This window comes from Anastrepha ludens, chromosome 6, assembly GCF_028408465.1.
Source record: "Anastrepha ludens isolate Willacy chromosome 6, idAnaLude1.1, whole genome shotgun sequence".
Taxonomy (NCBI): Eukaryota; Metazoa; Arthropoda; class Insecta; order Diptera; family Tephritidae; genus Anastrepha; species Anastrepha ludens.
The window spans coordinates 61501253-61523873 of record NC_071502.1 but is presented as its reverse complement, the minus strand read 5'-3'; the positions used below and the strand labels follow the sequence as shown (position 1 = coordinate 61523873).

The 22621-nt window shown below is 39.1% G+C and overlaps 3 protein-coding genes across 3 annotated transcripts; 1 reads left to right on the top strand and 2 right to left on the bottom strand.

Moving 5' to 3' along the window:
• Positions 1–8358: 8358 nt before the first annotated feature.
• Positions 8359–9154, bottom strand: LOC128866633 (V-type proton ATPase subunit F 1). The gene is made up of 4 exons (XM_054107516.1): positions 9024–9154; positions 8877–8958; positions 8600–8805; positions 8359–8534 (listed from the first exon to the last, which is right to left on the bottom strand). Exons 1-4 carry the CDS (start codon positions 9072–9074, stop codon positions 8505–8507), a joined length of 369 nt encoding a protein of 122 aa, XP_053963491.1. The 5' UTR covers positions 9075–9154; the 3' UTR covers positions 8359–8504.
• Positions 9155–11008: 1854 nt separating this feature from the next.
• LOC128865901 (proteasome subunit alpha type-5) lies at positions 11009–12087 on the top strand. Its single transcript, XM_054106297.1, has 3 exons — positions 11009–11119; positions 11180–11312; positions 11375–12087. Exons 2-3 carry the CDS (start codon positions 11180–11182, stop codon positions 11965–11967), a joined length of 726 nt encoding a protein of 241 aa, XP_053962272.1. The 5' UTR covers positions 11009–11119; the 3' UTR covers positions 11968–12087.
• Positions 12075–17716, bottom strand: LOC128865900 (uncharacterized). The gene is made up of 4 exons (XM_054106296.1): positions 17321–17716; positions 17054–17217; positions 14832–16988; positions 12075–14757 (listed from the first exon to the last, which is right to left on the bottom strand). The coding sequence occupies exons 1-4, from the start codon at positions 17376–17378 to the stop codon at positions 12292–12294; spliced, it is 4845 nt and encodes a 1614-aa protein (XP_053962271.1). The 5' UTR covers positions 17379–17716; the 3' UTR covers positions 12075–12291.
• Between the last annotated feature and the right edge of the window lie 4905 nt (positions 17717–22621).

Below are 22621 nucleotides of genomic sequence, written 5' to 3'. Positions count from 1 at the left end.
ATGAAATTTTAAGTTGCCGCTCTAAAATTATTATAAACTCAAACAGCCGACTTAGCAATCAACATGAGCAAGTAAAAGCATAGTAATATTTTAATATACGAGTACATGCATAGTAAGAGGTGTCTCTTTTTTTGTGTATAGAACTTTATTTCACATAAAATACAAACGAAAAAAATATTAATGTTTTGGTTGTAGTAGTTTGCGAATTTACGGCAATTATATAAACGATATTTTTTGGTGTGTCGTACCCAATACTTGAAATATCTCGTTAAATAAGTCAGCAATACGGACTAAGTATTAACACCCAAAAAACCAAATTCATGGTTGTTTCAAAAAACTCTCAACAAATCACAATTCAAACATTTATGTATATGACAATCCGATCCTAGGATGTTGGCTTAGCGAAACATGGTAAAATGACAGAGAAATTTGCTGGCGGATTGAAGCAACGAGGGAAGCTGTCTTCAATTACCTGAAAGTTTCTTCCAATAAAAGCTTGAACATGAAATAACGTCTTCGGTACCTAAAATGTTAAGTTTGGTCTGTTTTGTTGGACGGTGTAGAGGCATGGATAATAAAGGTTACGAGTATGAATAAATTAGAGGCGCTTTAGATGTGGTGCTATCGGCGGATGATGAGAATATCGTGGGCAGACAAAATTAGTAACAAAGAAGTCTTAACGAAACTTGGAAAAGAATAGAGAGCTCTTACTAACGATAAAGCGCCGCAAAACCGCATATTTTGGTCATATTATGCGTGGTCCTAAAAATGAGTTGTTGTAACTGATTGTAAAAGGTAAAATCGGAGGCAAATTGGAAGGAAGTAAATGTGGAAGCAGACATAAGAGAGTGGACAGGATTAAGGACTATTGAGCAGTTGGTTGAAGCAAAGACAATTACCATAATATTATATCTAATACTTTATAGTTTTGACAAATGTAAAATAGAAGAAATAATAATTTATCATATTCATGATTCATTACAATTCATTACTGTGATCGCTTACATCCTGTACTAAGAATCTGCAAATAAAGAAGAAGTACCCTCAACGAGTTTCGTGCTCGAGCTCTACCAAATAATAGTCATGCACAAACCCATTCGCCCACGGCGGCCACCGAGTGTTTTTAAAAGACGTCGGGCATTTGGTTACCTCGACTGCGTCTTATGCAGATTATCAGCTCACATCAATTTATAATAGTTCACTTTTCTCAACATAACAGAACTTATCTCACTAATAACGTGGCGAATTGTGGCACCAAAATACTTCATCGTAGTTTAAAAATCAGTCAAGACCAGTGGTGCGATATCCCGGCCACGAAACTCCAAGTGATAGAAAAAGTTAGAAAGATAGCGGTCGGTCCTCTCGGCAGGCAATGGTAAGTAAGCCCGCGAGTGTATTTCTGCCAAGAAAAGGCTCTATAAAAAAATATCAACGCTAAAGATGATTCCGGTATCAACATCCGGCTACAACTGATTTTCAGTATATTCATCGAACGAATGAAGCAAACAATGGTGCTCTTGGTTTGAATTTGTGCACCAGTTGGACCTTTTGTGGCTGTAGGTCAAGAATTAAATATTCTACATAGTGACATATGTTGTCAAATCTAAGTCTTCCACAGCAGCTACGACACCTGCGATACGTACCACTGCTATAAGAATACAGAAGATTGCGCATATCTCGGAACCGCTAACCGGCTATAAGTGAAATTGACGGAGTCCGGCGTTTAGCTGACGTAATCTTCTATTTTTTTACAAAGAACTTTTTTCTTTCTAATGTTTTTCACTAGAACGACTTAAGTATTTGGGACTTTGCCTTTAATCAAAAATTGGCTTATTTGTTGTGGGTTTGAGTATAATAAGAAGTAAACTGAAAATTATTTTTAAAATATTAATAATTTTGAAAATGTGAAATATCTTCCCTTCTTTTTACAATTTTTATAAAAAACTTTCTAATTTTTTAGCATAAAATATATTAAAAAAATAGCTTGGGAAAAACATATAATTTTTTATTCAAAACTTTTGAGAAAACAATTTTTTTTTAATTTTTGAAAAACATCGGGCTCAGATGGTTTGCTTAGTTTTGTCATTAGTAGCTGATATTATTACGCTCAGTAATCCTTGCAAGTTTCGTAATGAATTATGGGACCCATAACTTTTCGGGTTATTTGAATTTGAATCCACAATTTCTAGAGTGTACTGGCTTATCAAATATCACTATCGAGAGTTATATTCCCCCAAAATACACACCCATTGCATACCATATGTACCTACTCGCGAATGTACTTATAAATATACTTATATATTGCTCAATTTTTTCGAATTTAAAAATCGCGGAAACTATTGTCTAATTGGTGGCTAACCAAAATGCGGAGCCAGCTAAACAGTTATTTAGCTAGGCAATGAATCAGCCAGTTAGACTTCAAACCATTAGACCAAGATACTCAAGATGGATAAATATGTATGTACATATGGTACTTATGTATAAATAATTTAACACAAAGTGATTGTCTGAGTCTACACCATTTTCAATATTTTTGGGACCAAAGCAACCAATGTCTTCACTACAAATACATATGCAGTTTGACGATGACTCCAATGCGAAGGCAATTCAGCGTACAGTGGAGAAGTTTGAGCACGAGTAAATTCTTGTGGACCTTAAGCCATCAACCGGACAAAGATTGGCGCGAAGTGAAGAAAGCATAGACGTTGTAGCAACCAAAATCGAAGAAGACTGAGAAATATCGATTCAGCGCCGATCAGCCGGCTTTTTTTTAGGCCTGCACCCGTATAAGATTTTGCTGCCCTGGAAATATTGGCCAGAAACGCGTATTTTATATTTTATTTTATTTATATAATCATCGAAATGTTTTTCTCAGCGACTATGCAACAAACAAAGGTGCCATTATTGGAACGAGCACAATCTACAAGTGTTCGACCAAGCCTCAATGCATCCACAACAATTTACTATTTAGTGCGGTTTATAGGTTGATGGGGTTGTCGGTTCTTATTTATTTCAAAATGAGGAAGTAGACATCGTTATCGTTAATGCTTCTCGGTATAGAGCGATGTGAATCAACTTTCTGTGGCCAGAGCTCCTCAAATCGAGCAAGGAATTTTTGCTCTCTTACGTAATATCTCTAGCCGACGTGGCAGGTAGAGATAATTTATTTGCCTTGCCCCATCCAATGCATCTCTTGGATAGCGATAATGTCAACATATATATTTACGAGGGCAACAAACAAATGTGCCCGACATTAACAGGCCGAACATTTTAGGTACATATACTAGGTTGTGCGATAAGAAAAACACAATTTTATGGTTTAAAACAGACTTTATTATTCAGCATAGTGTGCCTGAACATTAATACACTTGTTGCACAAAATCCACTTTATCCTCTCGAAATTGCTCTAAATGTTGCAGAGAAAGTCGCATTCGACTGTGTTTTTGTTCCACTGTTAGCAAATGCGGCACCCACAGCTTTCTGAAACCCAATACTTCAGTCAAAAAATTGCTTACACTGCCCAATGAGATGCCTAGGGCTTCTACTAAATCTTTTTTTAGTCACTCGACGCTTTTCCAATATGATACCCCGTATTTTTTCTACGATTTCTGGTGTTGTTGCTGTTTTTGGACGTCCTTGACATGGCTCGTCTTCAAAGCATGTATGACCACGTTTAAATTTATCAACCCGTCTTTCTATTGTAGTAATTGATGGCGAAAATTTTTTAAAACTCCGATTCTTTTAAACCTTCCAAAAATAAAAATTCAATCACTGCACGATATTTGATTTTTTCCATTGTAGAAAATACTGTGGCACTTCGACACTAAAATGTAGGCTGGTAGCAACGCTCTCTCTTATCAAACTGCAAAACTTATTGAACAACCAAGTATGTTCAGACAAAATTTCCGTCCGTCCGTCTGATGTTACAAACTATAGCTATAACTGCCATTGACTGTGAGTTTGTTTGATTCCAAGAATGAACACCGAATTAAGCTCAAATTAATTTTACTAAATTGTGCCCGGGTATACTAATTATAGACCTCCCTACATGTTTTGAATTAGTACTCGTTTTTAAGTGTCGGCCCGCAAGCCACAATCAGCTGCTGAAGAATGTTGTTATAACAACACAAGCGCACATTTGCAGCTGTACCTACTGAGGAACAGGTCAGCCTAAAGCTTAAGCTCGCTTTCTAGAGGTTGAGTTGATTGCTACCCTGAAACTATTTGACCAAAGTCGGAAGTTGTAAAACACTGATTGAATCGCATACTCAAGAATTATTTCCGACTATTATCAAGTGAATGATATTCAGCGCGCCCCAGTGATATATAGTTTCATTATTTTTGTTGGGCTTTTCAATTTTCTGTTAATCCAGTTAAAATTATCAGTTTTGTAATAAAAAGAGTTTTAAAATTGGAGCAGTAAAAATGCCCTTTTCATAAGACGACTCCGGCCCACATACAAATACTTCAATTTGTTACAAAAGCTTTCAAAATATATACAGCATTGTTGTTAATTTTATTACTATTTTTTTATGACGATCATAATACAGTGGAAATTGTGGCAAGACCGCTATTGTTTGTAATACTATGTACTTGTATGTACTTGTATGTACATACATACATACATGCACACACATAACACTTATATACTTATACACCTATATTTGAAGTATATTCGCATACATATTAGTTGGTATTTGAGACTTAACGTTGGCACATTACCTCATTACAAGTATCGGCCCACCCCATTCTCCTCACCATTTTTAACGCCATACTAACCTGCTTTAAGATGCTTCTTCATTCGCTTCACTTGGATCATGGATCATCGCCGAGCTACAACGTATTAATATCATATAATACATATGAGTATATCATGCACATGTTTGCCATATACATATGAAGTTTTGAATATTATTCAATGCAAATTTCAGAAACTTTTTTTTTATCGAACTTGTTTGTTTTGGTCAACGACCTTCGTTTGAGAATTAGTTGTTTCCATGCCTACCTAATCCATGCATACAAACGTGTCTATACATATGTAAAACTGTAACTATAGTTAATTATGCCTATTATTGGCCTTATGTATTCACACTCTTTGTTGTACTACAGGTCTTTGCAAAGCAAATCTTTAGAAAGCAATTCGAAACTGATTTAGTTTATTTTACCGTGAATGCTACGGATTGGAAGAGGTGAGTTAACCTTGACCATAATAGGAAATCGGATGGGGTCAAAACAGTGCGGGGTTAAATCATAGTGAATATTTTAATACAAGAGTTACTTTCCCTGATCGAAAAATGAGAGTAACTTGACGTGAGATGTGTGAGAGGAATCAGAATATAGCCAGCTTGTGTAAGCAAAAATTAAATGCTCTTCGTCTTAATTTGGCGCGATAACCGCTTAAGCAATTTAACCTTATTTATGAAAGCGCACATTTCGTTTCTTTCTCGTTCTAATCTGCGCCAGTTAGACACATTAAGTGGACCCAAGTTCTTCGTCACCTAATATTTCCAACGCAAAGAGGGTCTTCCACTTGCTCTGCTATCACCAACAGGCACCACAGAGTTTTAGAGTTTAAGCACTTGTACCCATTCGGATGGCATGCCTTATCCAACAAAGTCGCTAGAGCTTTATTCGCTGCACTATATCGATGTCGTCGGTAGCCGTAGCCGAATGGGTTGGTGCGTGACTACCATTTTGAATTCACAGTGAGAACGTACGTTCGAATCTCGGTTTAACACCAAAATTAAGAAAAACATTTTTCTAATAGCGGTCGCCCCTCGGTAAGCAATGGCAAACCTCCGAGTGTATTTCTGCCATGAAAAAGCTCCTCATAAAAAAATATCTGCCGTTCGGAGTCAGCTAGAAACTGTAAGTCCCTCCATTTGTAGAACAACATCAAGTGGCACACTACAAATAGGAGGAGAAGCTCGGCCAAACACCCAAAACGGGTGTACGCGCCTTATATAAATGTCGATGTCGGCATAAAACTCATAAAGTTCCAAGGATGATAAATTACAAGGTTGGGCCATCCGAAGAAAAATTGGGAGAGTAACTTCGGCGCCGCGTCATAGCGGATTCGGTATCAGAATTATTCCCGCGCATTCCACAAGTATTCTTACACTCTTCCAATCGGTTTAGATGGCAACGAATTAAGTAATCTCAGTTTTTGCCGACCTCTGTCGTAAAAAACCCGCTTTCAAATCCCCTGTTATGTCAGCAATTCAGCTGATTACTTCAAAATCGCTTAGAACCGGTTAACGGTCTTATGTTTCCCACACCATCTGAAGTATCACCGCCGTGATGCAGCTCGTTGTTCCAATGGTGTTTGATATTCGCCATTGCAAACGAGCAAAGGTGCAAAAATCTTTCGCAGAATTTTTCTCTCGAACACTCGAAGGGAATGATGATTATAGAAAAAATGTAAAAATGTGGTCGTCCCTTGGCAAATCTCCAAGAGTATTTCCGCCATGTTCCCTATTTGAACAGTATATGCCACTTGTAACAAAATCAAGAAATATACGTAAAAGACCTTGGTTCAACAATTTTATAAAGGGACTTAAGCATAACAAGGTATATCGAAAGTGGAATCACTTGAAATGTACAGCAGCCTGTAATGTATTTATTCAAGGGTCACAGAAGAGAAGCCACCATTAAACTTCAAAAGCTGAAATTCTCCGAACATCAGTTTAGCATACGAATAAGTTCTAAAAAATATACAATTACATTCGAGAAATAGGGATTGGCAACAAAAGTAATCATTTTCCGAAAATAAAAATGTAATTGAGCTGAACGAGGAATTTGTGCAATTATCCGGCTGTAGCAGTAATACATGTCGTAAAATGTACTCGTATACTGAATGTATGAAAGGACAATACTCGGTTATACTTTTTCCAAAATTGAGATTGTGTAGTTGTCGGGTCCGTCCTTGGTGTGAAATCTAATGTGATTGGTCCAGATGGCATTGATTCCAAATTTTTTTAAGTGTTTATTGCCTCACATTTTACTTTAAGTAACTTAGTATGTCTTAAGAAGCATTTTCAGCACGTCTGTTTTTCCTCACTGTTGGAAGCCGGCTAAAATCATTCCGATTAGAAAATCTAATAGGGACTTTAGGCTCATCGCAATACTACCTTTTTTGTCCAAAGAACTTGAGCGCAGAGTGCGCCAAATTAAATTATTTTCTGAGTCGAGATCTGCTCGTCACTCAGTACTAATCTGGTTTTAAATCCAACCGAAACTGTATGACGGGGCTAATTTGGGTATCGGATGGCATCGGATTCAAGATTGATAACGAACTTACAGCCTTGAAATTTAGCAAATTGTTTAGTTTCTCATCGACAGCATTCTTCTTCTTCTTGATAGGCGCTATAACCGCTCAAGCGATTTTGGCCGAGTTTAACAAAGCGTGCTAGTCGTTTCTTTCTCGTGCTAATCGGCACCAATTGGAAACATCAAGTGAAGCCAAAGGTTAAAATCCTATTTATCCTGAATTGACCCGGACATACTAGACATGTGTCCAGCATGTGAAGGCACCCTGCACGATACTAACCACCTTTTCACATCATCAGCCCCATCAAACCCACTCATCTAACACACCTCTCCCTCAGGACACAACCTGTCGGAATAGAAAGTTTCCTGGGCCTACCGTTAGATGAGCTAGACGAAGATGACCGGTGATCTACACAACACTGAAAGGGTTAAGTATACTGCTACAACAGCAACAACAAAAGTGGCAGGAGCTAAAGTATGTATTGCACTTGATATATGTCAGGTTCCGAGATATAGAGGCCTGACGCACTGAACAGACCGTGTGCCGTACCAAGAGCTGCTGGTTGGGTTCATACGGTGATTGGAGCGTGAAAGAAGTTGAAAAGATATTAGAGGTAAAGGTGTCGGCAATTTGCTAAGGTTACACGCGTAGAGGCTCGGGGTGCCAGTTTGCGGTATCACCATGGAGCCTGAACAGTTATTAAGGTGATTCCATCCATGGAACCAAAGTAGAGTTCAGATAAAACTTGGCTGGTACACGCAGCAAATACCTTCCCCGCTGTCTCAATGTCAGCCGTGATTGTTGTTGTTGTACCAGTATAAACATTCCCCATACATATACGAGGACTTTTGCTCAAGTGACGGTACTTGGCCAGATATAAATCCGGGTCATTCCGGTTACGTAAAATCAACTGTCAGCTGTCAGCCCTAATCAAAAGTGTAGGAGAAACCACTTACACATATTGCATTACCATTAATTCATTATTTTTCTGAACTGAATATGATACTTAAGAATAAAATACCGTTATAATATAGTTTTTAAAACGTTCATCCAAAATTAGATCAATAGGTAGCCCCACAGTGGGAAAATGCCATTTCCGGTCACAAATTTTATTGCATTTAATTATATTCTCAAGAACTTATAACAACATTAATAAAAACAAAAAGTTTTGGAATACTGGGTTTAGAATGAAAAGTTTTCCTTTACAATTATCTTTTATAATTATCTTTATTATTTAGTTTAAATCTTCAGGATTGAACATGCCCTGTAAAACAAAAACAAAATGTACATATTATTGGCAGTACCAAACAGATTTTCTTTTAAACTTACTCTGGCACGTCTCAGAATCGAATCTTTACTAGCGTCATATGGATGATCCTTTGATGGAATTTCCAGTACAGCTGGTACTGGCGAGGTGTGTGCATCAATCACGTGACGGATAAGTTCAGCGATATTCTGATTGATTAAAATAATATCTATATCATCGCGCTTTACAAAACGCCTAAAGCAATCCTCGACCTCACTTACTGGCGTATCTGTTTAAATGTTCAATTAGTTAATGTCAAATAATGTAAAACGATGATGTGGTGCAAATTGTTCAACTAACTTTTGTCGACGACCATAAAATTGGCGTGACGGTTCTTGTTGATTTCACCAACTCCGCCCAGCAGAAAACCAACACAGGTGTCCTGGAAATAAATATAAATAATATCGTAAATTACATAAATTGTTTAAAACTCGTTATTTTGCTCACTTCATCACCAATAACCGATATTAATTTTCCTCTTGCTGAATGTAAAGCCATTTTCCACTTTTTGATCAATAACTATGTTAATAAAGGCAGAGCTCGGAAATAGTCAGCTGACATATGTCAAATGACAAATTTTCCTCAACAGAAGAGCTCTGCTGAGGCACCAAATTAATCGCCGATCTATTTTTAAAAAATATAAGGCAACAGTGCTGCCAGATTTTTTTTTCAGAAAAAAATGCGAAACGGGCAAAGATTAAATTCACGAAATTATGCCAATATTTAAACCAAAGAAAAAATTTACAAATACTTTATTTGTTACTGAAAATTGATTCGTGGAAAGTGTTTAGGGACAGTGCAACTATTTAAAAGTGGGGAACCTGACAACCAAGGGAAGTCATACCACTTCTGATGTCTTGAAGATGTCCTTTCTACTCCTGTAATCAACACACCTGCTGAGCCCAGCATCTCCCCATTACTTAGCACCACAAGCTCTCAGATAAAACGTGGCGAACATGTGAGAAGACGGTCCTAGTAACGCAGAACCTATTGACAACTTTCCAAATGGTCAATCGCATACTTCCACCACTAAATTTTAATGTCTGTATCTCAATGCTGCACGGTGTACGTAATACTTAAAGTGGTGCCTTCCGAAAACCACTAACTTATTTGGCGCGATTTTGACAAAAGGTTGCCGCCATCGCTTGAAATAAACGAAACAAAAGGAATGAAAGTTGCTTGTTTGTGAATATTCAGTAAATGTGTAGGTAATATTGGGATTTTATTATTTATGATTTTTAAGTTAATGAAGAGCTGCGAGTTAAATTTTGAAGGCACTAATTATAAAAATATTTCCGAACGCAGTTTTTTGTCGATGACGCCGGGGCAAGAAAGTGTGTATACGTGTATATAATTTTTGGTTTTTGGCAATTTCTATTGCTTTCACTTCCTCTTACAAACAAGTACTTTCTCTTCGTTTTGTTTGCATATTCGTAGCGTTGAAGTCACAGCCATTTCGGAAGGCGACATCGTGAATTTTATCAGTATTTTCAATGCTGTCAGCTTACCACTAAGGGAATTTCTCTCATCTTATGTGCGATTCACCCATTACAATAACTTTCTCACTTATTCACTGCTTGAAAGTGGTTCTCAAGGTGACGTTCTAGTTAAAGAACGCATCATACCTCCCCAGTAGACATTTTCTAGAGTTTGAACCGTCTCTTCGACGTGTCAGGACCTAATGTTAGATGACTTCGGTGACAACACTTAATAAAACATCAATCCAGACAATGTGCTACAGCAACAACATTAACATTTTCATGCAGCCTTAAAGGCAGCGTCTTCTTCTTCTTCTTAATTGGCGCAATAACCGCTTACGCGATTTTGGCCGAGTTTAACAAAGCGCGCCAGTCGTTTCTTTCTCGTGCTAACCGGCGCCAATTGGATACACCAAGTGAAGCCAAGTCCTTCTCCACCTGATTTTTCCCACGCAGAGGAGGTCTTCCTCTTCCTCTGCTACCACCAGCTGGTACCGCATCGAATACTTTCAAAGCCGGAGCGTTTGTATCCATTCGGACGACATGACCCAGCCAACGTAGCCCCTGGATCTTTATTTGCTGGGCTATGTCTATGTCGTCGTAAAGCTCATTGAGCTCATCGTTCCATCGCCTGCGATATTCGCCGTTGCCAACGTGCAAATGTCCAGAAATCTTACGCAGAATCTTTCTCTCCAATACTGCAAGAGTCGCTTCATCGGATGTGGTCATCGTCCAAGATTCTTGGAGCTAAAGGCAGCGTCGTACATAAAAAATATGCGAGGGCTGTAAAGTAAAAAGTAAAAATACTGAATATAGATTATTAATTCGTGGAAAAAAAAGAAAATTATTATTTACGTTCGAAAGGCTTTTCATATTTGTAACGTAACGTGTTTTTACGTTCGCATCAGACAACCTATTGGCAGCCCCGTTTTACAACGTTTGGTATTGCTGATTTTTGACATTTCTGCTGACAGCATTGAAGACGGCAAAAGTGTTTGGTCATTTTCCTAGCCGCTTATTATTAATTCGTTTTTTTCTGAATTTCCATCCAATTTGAGTTAGAATGTGAGTCCTGAACATTGTTTAGCAAGTCAAAGTACTTATAGCTTAATTTTAATATTTCAGATGTTTTTAACACGTGCTGAATATGATCGTGGTGTGAACACCTTTTCGCCAGAGGGACGACTATTCCAGGTGGAATACGCCATTGAAGCTATCAAATTGGGATCCACTGCCATTGGAATTTGCACAAGTAGCGGTAAGCTTAAGAAATCACACCATTTGAATGTATAATTTTAACGACTTGACTTGAAACTCTAGGTGTGGTACTCGCTGCTGAAAAACGTAGCACATCTGATTTGATGGTTTCGAGTAGTGTAGAAAAAATCGTACAAGTTGACCGACACATTGGATGCGTTACATCTGGGCTGACTGCTGATGCACGTACATTGATTGACCGTGCACGCGTTGAATGCCAAAACTATTGGTTCATCTATAATGAGTCAATGCCTATAGAATCTTGTGCGCAAGCAGTATCTGCTATGGCTATACAGTTTGGCGACAGTAGTGATGGTGGATCGGCTATGAGTCGCCCATTTGGTGTAGCTATGCTATTTGCCGGAATTAATGAGGGTGTTCCTCAGCTTTGGCATATGGATCCATCGGGAACATATGTACGCTACGGTGCCAAAGCAATCGGTTCTGGTAGTGAAGGTGCGCAGCAAACACTTAAAGATGAATATCACAAAGACATGAGCTTACAAGAGGCGACAAAACTGGCAATGTCTATTCTCAAACAAGTAATGGAGGAAAAACTGGAATCGAAGAATGTCGAAGTGCTGGTTATGAGACCAAACGAAGATTTCCGTATGTTTTCGAAAGAAGAAGTAGAACGGGAAATAGCTGCCCTGTAGGATGGTGAGTGTGAATGACGTCTGTCGGGGATGCGACCATACATGAATGCATTCAATTTGGTACTTTGTATTTAAATAAAATATAATAAAATTATAAGGCATTTGAATTCTTTATCGGAATATGTTCGTAAAATAATATATAATATATACTTTATTTCGTCTAATACTATGTTCAAAAATATTCAATCTACATGACTCAAACTTAAAGCCAAAAAGCATAAAACTAACTAAGGGAAGACACTATATTATTTGACGTTTGTAGCCGGCTCTGTTCGGGTATTTTACATAGGATATTCCTATTGTCGCTGTTTAAGACTGGTATTGCTATTGTTGCTTTTCAACGCCATTGCTACCGCTGTCTTTGCGACGCAGTAGGAGTGTTTGGCTAGCATACGTGTCTGTTAATGAGTATATTTCGGGTTCAAATACCGGCGGGCACTCCATATGCGGATACTCAGGCGAGTTGATTGTCGCTACGCCTGCTCCAATAACAGTATTTGTATCTTTAAGGTTTCTGCTGATGTTACCGTCTCGATGTTCGTGAGGTGGTAGTGGTGGAGGCGGCGCCACTACGTCAGGAGCTGTGATTACTGAACTGGATTGTGAAGTCGCCAAATGAGCATGTCGCACGTAACTTCCACCACTGCGGTCACTCTGGTAATTATTAGATTGGTGATGATGTGAGGAGTTTACTTTCGGAAATATTATTTGCGAGAATATCTCGCGATCATATTCTCTGCCAGTACAGGTTGGTGTGGTGGGCATAGAAATCCCGCTCATAGTGTGTTGGTACTGCTGATGATGATGTTGCGTGCCAAATACGGTGCGATGTAGCAATGGTGAGCCCAGTAGTCGTTTCTCTTTGCCACTCTTAGTGCCTATAAAATTGCTATTATTGATTGATCCAGCAACATTACCCCCACTGTTGCTACTTCCAACACCGAATGTAGTGCTCAACTTAGTCAAAATTGGCACAGAGTTTTTGCGGTGGGCGTCATATTTAACACCCGCTTTTTCTTTCAAATCATGATTATATGTATGACTCTTCTTTATACCAGTGCCACAGATGCTACTTCTACCATTATTGGATAATTCCATGTCTCGTTGGCTGGCTTTCTGCTTGTTTAGTGGCAAAGTCATGGTCATTGCTGTACTCCCACTGCTGCTGCTGCCTGTATGCTTGTGGAACTGCTGGAAAATGCGCTCGCTTTTACTCTTCTTTTTTATACTTCCAGAACGCTTTTCACTACTGTTTGTCAGTTCAGTAATGGAAGATGTGGAGGAGCAACTATTACTCGAATGTTTTTTGCTTTTGTGCGGTAAGAGAACAAATGACCGCGACTTGCTGCTTATTATGCTGCTACTTTCCGAGTGATGGTCAGCATTGCTGCTTACCGTTGACATATTAGAATTTTGACGTGAAGCTGTTAATACACTGGAGCCTCCAATGACAGAGCCCATTGGTTCGTCGCCAGATATTAATTCGTAACCAAAGTCTCGCAGTTTTAGACCCTCCTTTGTGCGCGTTCGTCGAATGTCTTCATCATCCGGTTTAAAACTAATTTCATAATCGGGCGTTTTCGGCAAACTGCGATTCTGGGTTTTTGATAATTTACTAGTGATGCTACCGGCGCAACTGTCCCCACAATCCCCCGCACCCCCGCCAGCAACAGACCTATTCTGCTGCACATCCTTCTTTTCAACGCCCAGCAACACACGATTGTTATACATTTCCTGGGCTTCCTCCTCCTGTTTACGTAACATTAAATCCTTCAGTGTAATGAAGCTCTGAATGTTATGATGTGCATCCCACGAGTTGGCAGAGTTGATTTTGGGTAACGAATAGTCAAGTGTTTTCGATGTTTGGAAATCGAATTCGACTAAATTTGGATTGGATGCATGTATGAAATTGTACGGTATTTTTCGCATGGACCTCGATGATATGCTTGAAGTTGATGTGGAATTACTGTGAGCGCCGGGCGACTGCTGACTCACAGTATAGGATGCATTACGATCAGGCACTGGTGCCGGTGACGAAGGTGGACCTAAGCAGGATGTGGACACTACTGAAGAATTGAGAGAAAAATCAGTACCGTTGCTTACGATTGAAACGTGACTTGAAGAGAGCGAAAGCTTACGACCCAAATCTTGCGGTGGTGGTGGCGGGGGTGCTACTACTGGTGCCAAATGGGTTTGTGAGAAATTCAGTGCATGCGTGGGAGGGCTACTACTTTGAAGCGGTTGAAACGTCAAATCGTGGTGATAGCCAGGCGTATTGGTTCCAATCTGTAATCCGAAACTGCCTCCTGGTACTTTTCGGTAACTCCGATACTGATCTGTAGGCACTGGAATGTCACTTGAAGGTTTTTTTTCGCCCGAGTTGCTGCTTTTGAATGGCAATGTGCCCTTAGTTAATTTACGGAGCGAGCCCAAATACCGACGTTCTTGTTTTGGTTGCGATGAACTGGGAGTAGATGTAGACGATGATAAATTTGCGATGATATCCTTTCCTGAGGATTGGGGCGATGGCGTGCATAAATTGCTGGAAACTATCGACTCAGTTTCTTCACCTGAACTATCCGTTTCAGAGAATAGTTCTTTAGTGTTTATATCGTCCATTGTATCGCCTGATGCAAATTGTCGCACATTGTGCGAGTTCGGTTGCGGATGCAAAGTGGCTTGTCTTAGCAATTCTACCCATTGATTGAGTGCATCCTGGGACTCTACTGCAAAGTAGAAAGTCTTTGCTGCATGATACACTTTGAATGCGTGTGGCTTCGAATGCACTTCCTGTTGACGAAAAAAATGTTAAGTAAAGATTCTTAATTATTCTCCTATATTTGTATAATTATAGACATATTTACCTTAGCCAAGGATACTGTGAAACCGGGAAGAAATATAACACAACTAGCTTTTGTTGCTTCTTTGGAGCGAAACCCATAAAGAATAGTATTGAGCATTACAAAATAAAGTCGGGCCCAAAATGTGACACCACGTCTATCTTTCGTACGCCGATACAAATGCCCCTGTATGTCACCGGTACCGAGCACTTTCAGATTAACGTTACGCCTTTTTGCAACGAGACTATGTTTTTTCTTCAACGAGAGTGTGCGGCTTTTTGTTGGAGTGTGTAATTCATTGATTTGTGTTGGAGCGTTTGATAAATGGATGTTCGTACTGGTTAAATTTGAGTGCGGAATCATCATGGATGGCATTACAGGCAGGGGTATATGGAGTGGGTTATTGCCCATTACTTCTGCGCTAATAACTGGTGTAGCCAACTTAATATTAGAAGACGAATGCAATGCAGTACCCATTAAATTTGGTGGTTTTGGAGGAGGTGGTGGCACTGGTTGCGGTATCATATCTTTTTGTTTGCGTGGTCGGGGCGGTGGCACAGGCGGTGTTTGTTGAAGAAATTCTTTGCGAGGCTCAATAGCGGGAGGAGTATCGCACTCTACGCCTGTATTATCGTATGCCGGCGTACTATGGCTTTTGTCGAGGCGGCCACGTCGAGCTACAATTTGTGTATTTACTGTTTCAAGAGCTGGAGTTACAACGGTGGCATCAGGCAAAGGCGCTGGAGGCTTGGGTGTAGTTGGTGTTGTTGCTGGGGTTGGCAAAATTGGAGCTGAAACCCTATCATCACGAGTAACATTGCGCTGCGTATCCAATGCGTCCTCATCCTCTTCATCAGCAAAGAGTATTGGTTCGAATGTCTCTAAAATCGTATTTTCTACATTGCAAATATATTTTTCATCCACTGGATAGTCCTCAAATTTCATATTTGCATCAAAACGTACAACCTTGCTTACTCCTGGCTTTGAACGTTCAACCGTAATTTCTCCGCTTTCAGTAATATCAGTTGCCTTTGATTTGTTAAATACTTCATGTATTTCAGATCCGCCTTCGTTTTTGCCACCCATACCTATGCAAGTCTTCGGTCGTGAAGTCAACTCCAAGCCGAAACCGAACGACTTACATTTATCTCGTAAACTCGGTGATGATGGGTCACCCACAATGCTAGCGTTTGGTTTATGATGCTGAGTCACATCATTACCACACTTCAGGTCACCACTGATCGTATGCCGACGCTGCAGCACAGTACGTGGTTTTTCGTAATACAGCCGACTGCGTTTCTCCGATGTTTTTGTCTCTGTGGGTGTAGATGTGTCACTGCAATTAGACTCCGAATCTGAAGCAGTTGTAGCGGCCTTTTCTTCAGACTTCAAAGATAGCAGCTCGAATGCTGCTGAGTTGTTTGGCACAGTGAGAAAGCTGGTTTTTGGAGTGGGTAGGTTTTCACCCCAACGGGATCCAACTGTACGTTTCTTGCTGGGTAATCGATACGGTTGCATGTAAATCTGGCCATAAATTTTTGTATGTTTTGGCCGCTTTTTCAATGTTAAGAGCACATCAGTTGGTGACACATGTAACTGATGCCACACAGTTTTGCCCTGCCAACCTACTACTGTTTGATAGTTGATCTGCACTATTTCGTCACCATATTCTATTTTGCCAGAGGTGTGTGCTGGAGAATTATATTTAATTTCAGTAATACGGTGAACACCATGATAATTGGACTCAATTTCAAAACCAGGATCCATTTCTCGCTTCTTAACGGTGACCAGATTTAATGAAGCCGGTTGCAGAAGCATAGGATCTGAAATATCTTGTATTATATAATTGGCAAGCCGTTCAAGTTTTTCTGCAGTTCCTAGTATCTGATCCACCGGACGCTCGACAAAACGATCTCGTTGTGCCATAGTCGCCATTTCTAGACCAAGACGCAGTAAATTACGACAAATTTCCGTAAATTGTACCTGCCCTTGGAAAGGAGCGCGCTCAAGCCAACCAATTAGAGGTTTTATTGTGCCAATCGTGCGCGTAATATCACTTAAAATTTGTGTCTCAATTTTGGACGAATCACTATGTGTAATTAACTGTCTATGCAAGCTATGAGCTGCTGTGGCGACATGTAATGCCATAAATTGAAGATTTTCTTTGTCCAAATTGTAATACTAAAGAAGAGAATAAGTAAGAAGTTGCTTATATTGCATTTAATGTGAATAATGACTGCTCTTACAAAATTTCGTAAATTTTCGACAGCTTCCAATACAATTTCCTGATGACCAATTGAGTACATTCCCAGTTGTTCTAATTCGTAAGGACGTATATTGAGTAGTTGACGACCACCGACTTCATTGTTTGTGAATGAACTTATATAGTGTTCCATTGACTCATCCAAACCTGTTAAAATAATCATATTAATTAAACTATGCACAATACGGGAGTGGCATTCTTATTACTATACTATGTTGCACACTTTTTCTGATTAGATGTTTTAGCTTACCTTTTAACCAATCCGTCACTTGGTCAGGAGTCCACTCCACGACGTTTATATAGGCCATTATTGCACTCTATTTCTCAAGCACAGCCACAACCATTTCCATTTGAGAGAAATTAAAAAAATGCAATGCAAAAATGTTCGTTTTTCACGACGTTCCGTAAAGCTACACCCAGCCTTTGATATCAGATCGCACTTGTAATTCAACAGTGAAAACACCAATTATAACTACATCGTTTTTCACAAAAATATCACTTTTCGATAAAAAATCTACTTAATTAATGAATTCTGAAGATTATATACTATTAATTTAGACAAACCCAAATTTATCTAACGAATACATCGACACAATTTATACTTTGCTATTCTAACTAGCCACAAATAGAGATTGGACGTATTAAATAAATACAAAGAAGATTCGATACCTTTTATTCGATAGAAAGTTTACTTAGCACCGATATTTTCAAAGGCGAACGCAATAGCCAAATTTATTTGTGTGTGGCAGGCATACCGTCAATGCGTTCAATACCAATCATAGACACTATATCAATATACCGGGTGATTTTTTTAGCTGCGAGAAAACTATCGATATCGATAACCATTGAGTTAACATTACTGTTAAGAAAGGTTTGGCCAGTCACCCTAAATCGTTTAACGCCAGAACAACGCTTACAAGTTGTGGAAATTTACTTAAAAAAAACAAAAGAGGTTGTTTGGAAAATCGGTTTACTGATGATAGTTTAACGTGACAACGTCATAAGAAAATACTAGTGGATTGGTTAAATTTTTCAAAAGATAATATTATTTTATTTGTTTGATAGATATTTTGTATGGATATAGAGAAGGAGGTAAATGGAATCGCAATGGAATTGATCAAGTTACATTTATACAAACGTGAAAAATTACGAAACATTTATCAAATTCATGAAAGATATGTTAAATTTCTATTGTGCATCAGACGTTAATAAGTCAACAACACTAAGAGGCACCATCATCGATTTGACCTTTTCAAGACACATTACACTCGAAACACTCCCTTTCATTTTCTACGTTTCCTATCATCGTCCTATTCTCAAAAGAGAAATGGTTCATTACCATGCACACAGGAAGAAGGCATATGCAAATACAAATATGTGAATTTATATACATATGCGCATATACATATATGCTCACTCAAGTAGGAGAAAGCCAGATGCCGATTGTGCCTCTTTGTCGTTCGTTCCGCGCTCTCGCAGTTCAAGCAAGGCAACGCCGCATGAGTTGTCATTGAAGTTAGATGCACAACTAGAAAAACAAAATACACGTATGTATACCCAAGTTAGAAGCTTGGAAGAAACATACGACGTCGCAACTGGAAACGATTGAAGTTGAGGTAGATGATGTGAAGACATATATAAGGTTGCAACTGGAAACGATGAACACTAGCCTCTGTGAATAGCAACTGAATGCCCAAATATGTTAACCAGTGGTTCGAAAGTAAAAGCATCATCATTCGACGGAACTATATCATTTCCGATATTTATGCTCCAGTTCAAAACAGCAGCAACCACAAATCACTGGAGTACTGCAGAAGTTGCTGTATTGGTTTTCTCACTCAAGGGTTCCGCTTCCAAAATACTGCAGGCAGTTCCAGAAACCGATCGGGGTAACTAAGAGAATCTGATGGTAGCAACAGAGAGATTTTGCCAGAGTGACCACAGGAAACAAATGTTCCAGATGGACCTGGCGAATAACTATCAGAAGACAAATGAGAACTTGCAGGTATAAGCGCCAGAGATTGATGGGTTGGCTTGTAATACGTTCACATATAAGTAGATGATCTACTTTTTCGTGCTTAACTCCCAATCCGTAATTAAAAATCGAGATTTCCAACACAAAATTTCTCTCCCAAAATCTGAGATTAAAATATAATCCTAGATTATAATCATACTTTTTAGCATACAACCCAGTGTTTTCTGTGTGATAGATCATTATTTTTACGCGTATAAAGAAAAACGTCAAAATAAAAACGAAGTAAAATGAATGCCGGCAAAGAAAACAAGTTTGTAGACATAATTCTATTAAAATCTTTGTTAGGTATTATTAACTATGCATTCATAAACGTGTGTCCTCTTATCATTTATTATTAAATGTAATATCGAATTTCGAATGCGCATTGCTGCCATAATTTTTTCAAACCCCAGTAAACGTCGATTACGGACTTCATCCAACTGTTTATTATTAGCAGCAAATTTCGCAATTAATAATTAAAAAAACCAAAAACACCGAAATATTTCATGAAAATAATTTCTATTAAGAAAAAGCTTTCACAACAGTATTGACAGTTGATTGTCAATTTTGCAGGTAATCTACCATATGTGCACGGGTACATTAATTTTGTGGATTTATTGGTAATTAATGCATATGTGAACGTACTTTTATGCGAAAGAAGCAGCATTCAGAAGAGTTATACGAGATCCGGACACGAAAGGAGCAGCATACTCAACACCGAAGGCGAAGTTTGCTGAAACAGTGTCATTTGCGCTGACACAGGAAGCAGCAGCTCTCTTGAGCAAGCCAGTGCACAAAGACGATAGGGTTGACGTTGAAGAGCCTACCTCGAAGGGAGAAACCATGAGGAAAGTAATAAGGGAGTCCTTTCCTCAGTTTACACGAAGAAGCTCGGATTTAAAGTGTTACAACTGCGGTAAGACCGGACATATGGCTCGCAATTGGAGTATACCACGCAGCTAACCGAAGTCGAGCCCAGGAGGAAGAAAGCGAAGCGTTGAAACTGACAATGGCATTCCCGATACACAGCAGGCGTTAAACTAAAACGAACTAGCTCTAAGGGGCGAGAACTGGTTCCCATAACTGTATGCCGCGCAGTTTTTGTCTGACAAATTGGACGGAAAAGCAGCAATTTGACGATAAGGGGAACTGTAAATGGTTGATCCCAGGGGCTTACTCTGTACTCAGGTGCAACGAACTCGATCATTATGGGGCTGTCTAAATTGGCCCTGCTGTGCATTCCGCTATTGTTGTTGCGGCTTGATTGTGGTAGACGGTCGCGCCACATTGCCGCAGTTGTGTTGCTCAGGTGAGCTCCATGAAACCGTGGAGGTTCTGTTTGTGGTGAGGGGAAGCCGCAGGGGCTGAAGGCACCAGATGACGGTAGCAACACATGACCACCTACCGTCCGGACCACTCCCTATGTATCTTAAGGCATAAGCAGGTCTTAAGGTGACACCAGTTATTGCTCTGGTTGCATCTAACCGATGTTGAGTTTGGATAGAGCAGTATATATATTGGGGGGCCAAGGGTTGGGCTCAATGCCAGCCCTGAGAAGGAGTTTTTGGAGAAGTTTTGCGTAGAACCAGCTGCTATGGAACGATATGTACGCTCTTCCAAGCCGGTTCCATAGTGCCATACTCTGGGTCAAAAGAAGGGAAATATAAATGATATACATAAAGTTGCCCTTACTTCGCATATTTATTTACGACAAACAGATTGTTTTGTGAACAACAATCTAACTTTGTCTATTTTACATGCTAAGGATGAAAATTAAATTACTTCCATTCCTCTGTTCTCTTTTCCCCTGACAACCTAAAATTAAAAAAAAGTGTGCGTAATACACATAACAGAAGTGAAACTTTCAAGGCAGACAAGGCAAGAGGGAGAGACCCGAGAGAGAATGAGCGAAAGAGAGAGAAAGAATATATATTTAAATAAATTCACAACATTTGCAGAGAATACAAAGAGACAAAATTTACAAAAAACGGAGAAGAGTCAGCCGGTGTAGGTATCAGCGATTTCTCGGCAGGCAATGGCAAAACCTCCGAGAGTATTTCTGCCATGAAAAAGCTCCTCATAAAAATATCTGCCGTTCGGAGTCGGCTTGAAACTGTAGGTCCCTCCATTTGTGGAACAATATCAAGACGCACACCACAAATAGGAGGAGGAGCTTGGCCAAACACCCAAAAAGGGTGTAAGCGCCAATTATATATATATATGTATAATACCAATAAATCCGACTCCGGAATGGATAGCACTTTATAGTACACACAAGCACTATCCAAGAAACGGAAATAAGCGCATAAAAGTAGGCACCAAAAAAACGCCACAAATTGGGACCAAAAAACACCCCAAACAGTAGGCACCAAGGAAATATAACGCCACAAAGTAGGCACCAAAAATATGTTTGCTACAAGTTTGCACCAACAAACAAGCGCCAAAAAGTAGGCAGTGTTATTTCTCACTAGAAATTAGCAACCACAAGGAAAAACTCAGGAAAAGTGAAACGAAAATGCTCAAAACGTTGCATGGCTTTGAAATTTTACTCTCCATTCATGCTCGTCCATCGACGCCTAAGAAGTTTCACTTCAAAAATGTTGCTATTGCTCTAGTGCTACCACCTTGTAGTTATAAATAGATACGCCTTGGTTCTTAGTCTAGATCCGACAACATCGAGAATGCATGGCTGCGCCTCCCAAATTCGCTGTGTCGTCAGAGCCCATGAATAAACAAACAAAAGGAAGGAGAATTACTTGGTTGTGAAAAGGAAGAGTAGGAGAAACAATAGAAACTACTAAACACAAGAAATTATACGCACACACATAAGCCATCTTCATCAGATAAACGCAAAAAACTGCATTTGGAGGCATTATATTCATTTGTGCTTCCATAATTTAACACGCGGCTCTTCGTTTTCATTAGTTTAAATCTCACAAATCACAATATTACCAAGCCATTAATTGAACTTTCACAAATTTGTAATTTCTTCTCCTTTTGTTTGTTTTGTATTGGACTTGTCTAAATCGCGAAAAATAAAGTAACTTTTTTGGGAAGGTTGCTTCAACCAAAGTTCCCCTTTATGAAATGGAGACCGCTCATCGCAGACCTCATGCGATAAATCGCAAAGGGTGCAAGGTTTATCGTATGCAATGAACTGTCACTAGTTTTTTGTCATTACATATACGAAATTTTCGTAGTGACAGCATTATAAAATCAAAAGATAAATTTAAAAAACGAAGTGTTTATTCTAATTTCATTAACCTATTTAGCATTTTTGGAGTATACAAGTAAAGGTAAACGGATTCACCGAGTTTTTCTTAACTTTCCGTTTAATAAACTTTTTTGTTTTTGCTCGAAAATGCCAGAAATGTTTTGTACGGAATTTGTTTTTTTAATGAAAAATTATGCCATGAAATGCCCACGTAAAAATATACTTGTGACAAATTCTCCGCACGCCATGAAATCTGTAGCTAGTCGCATACGAAGAAGTAAATTAATTAGACATTGAATAAATAAACTGCCACAAAGGGAATA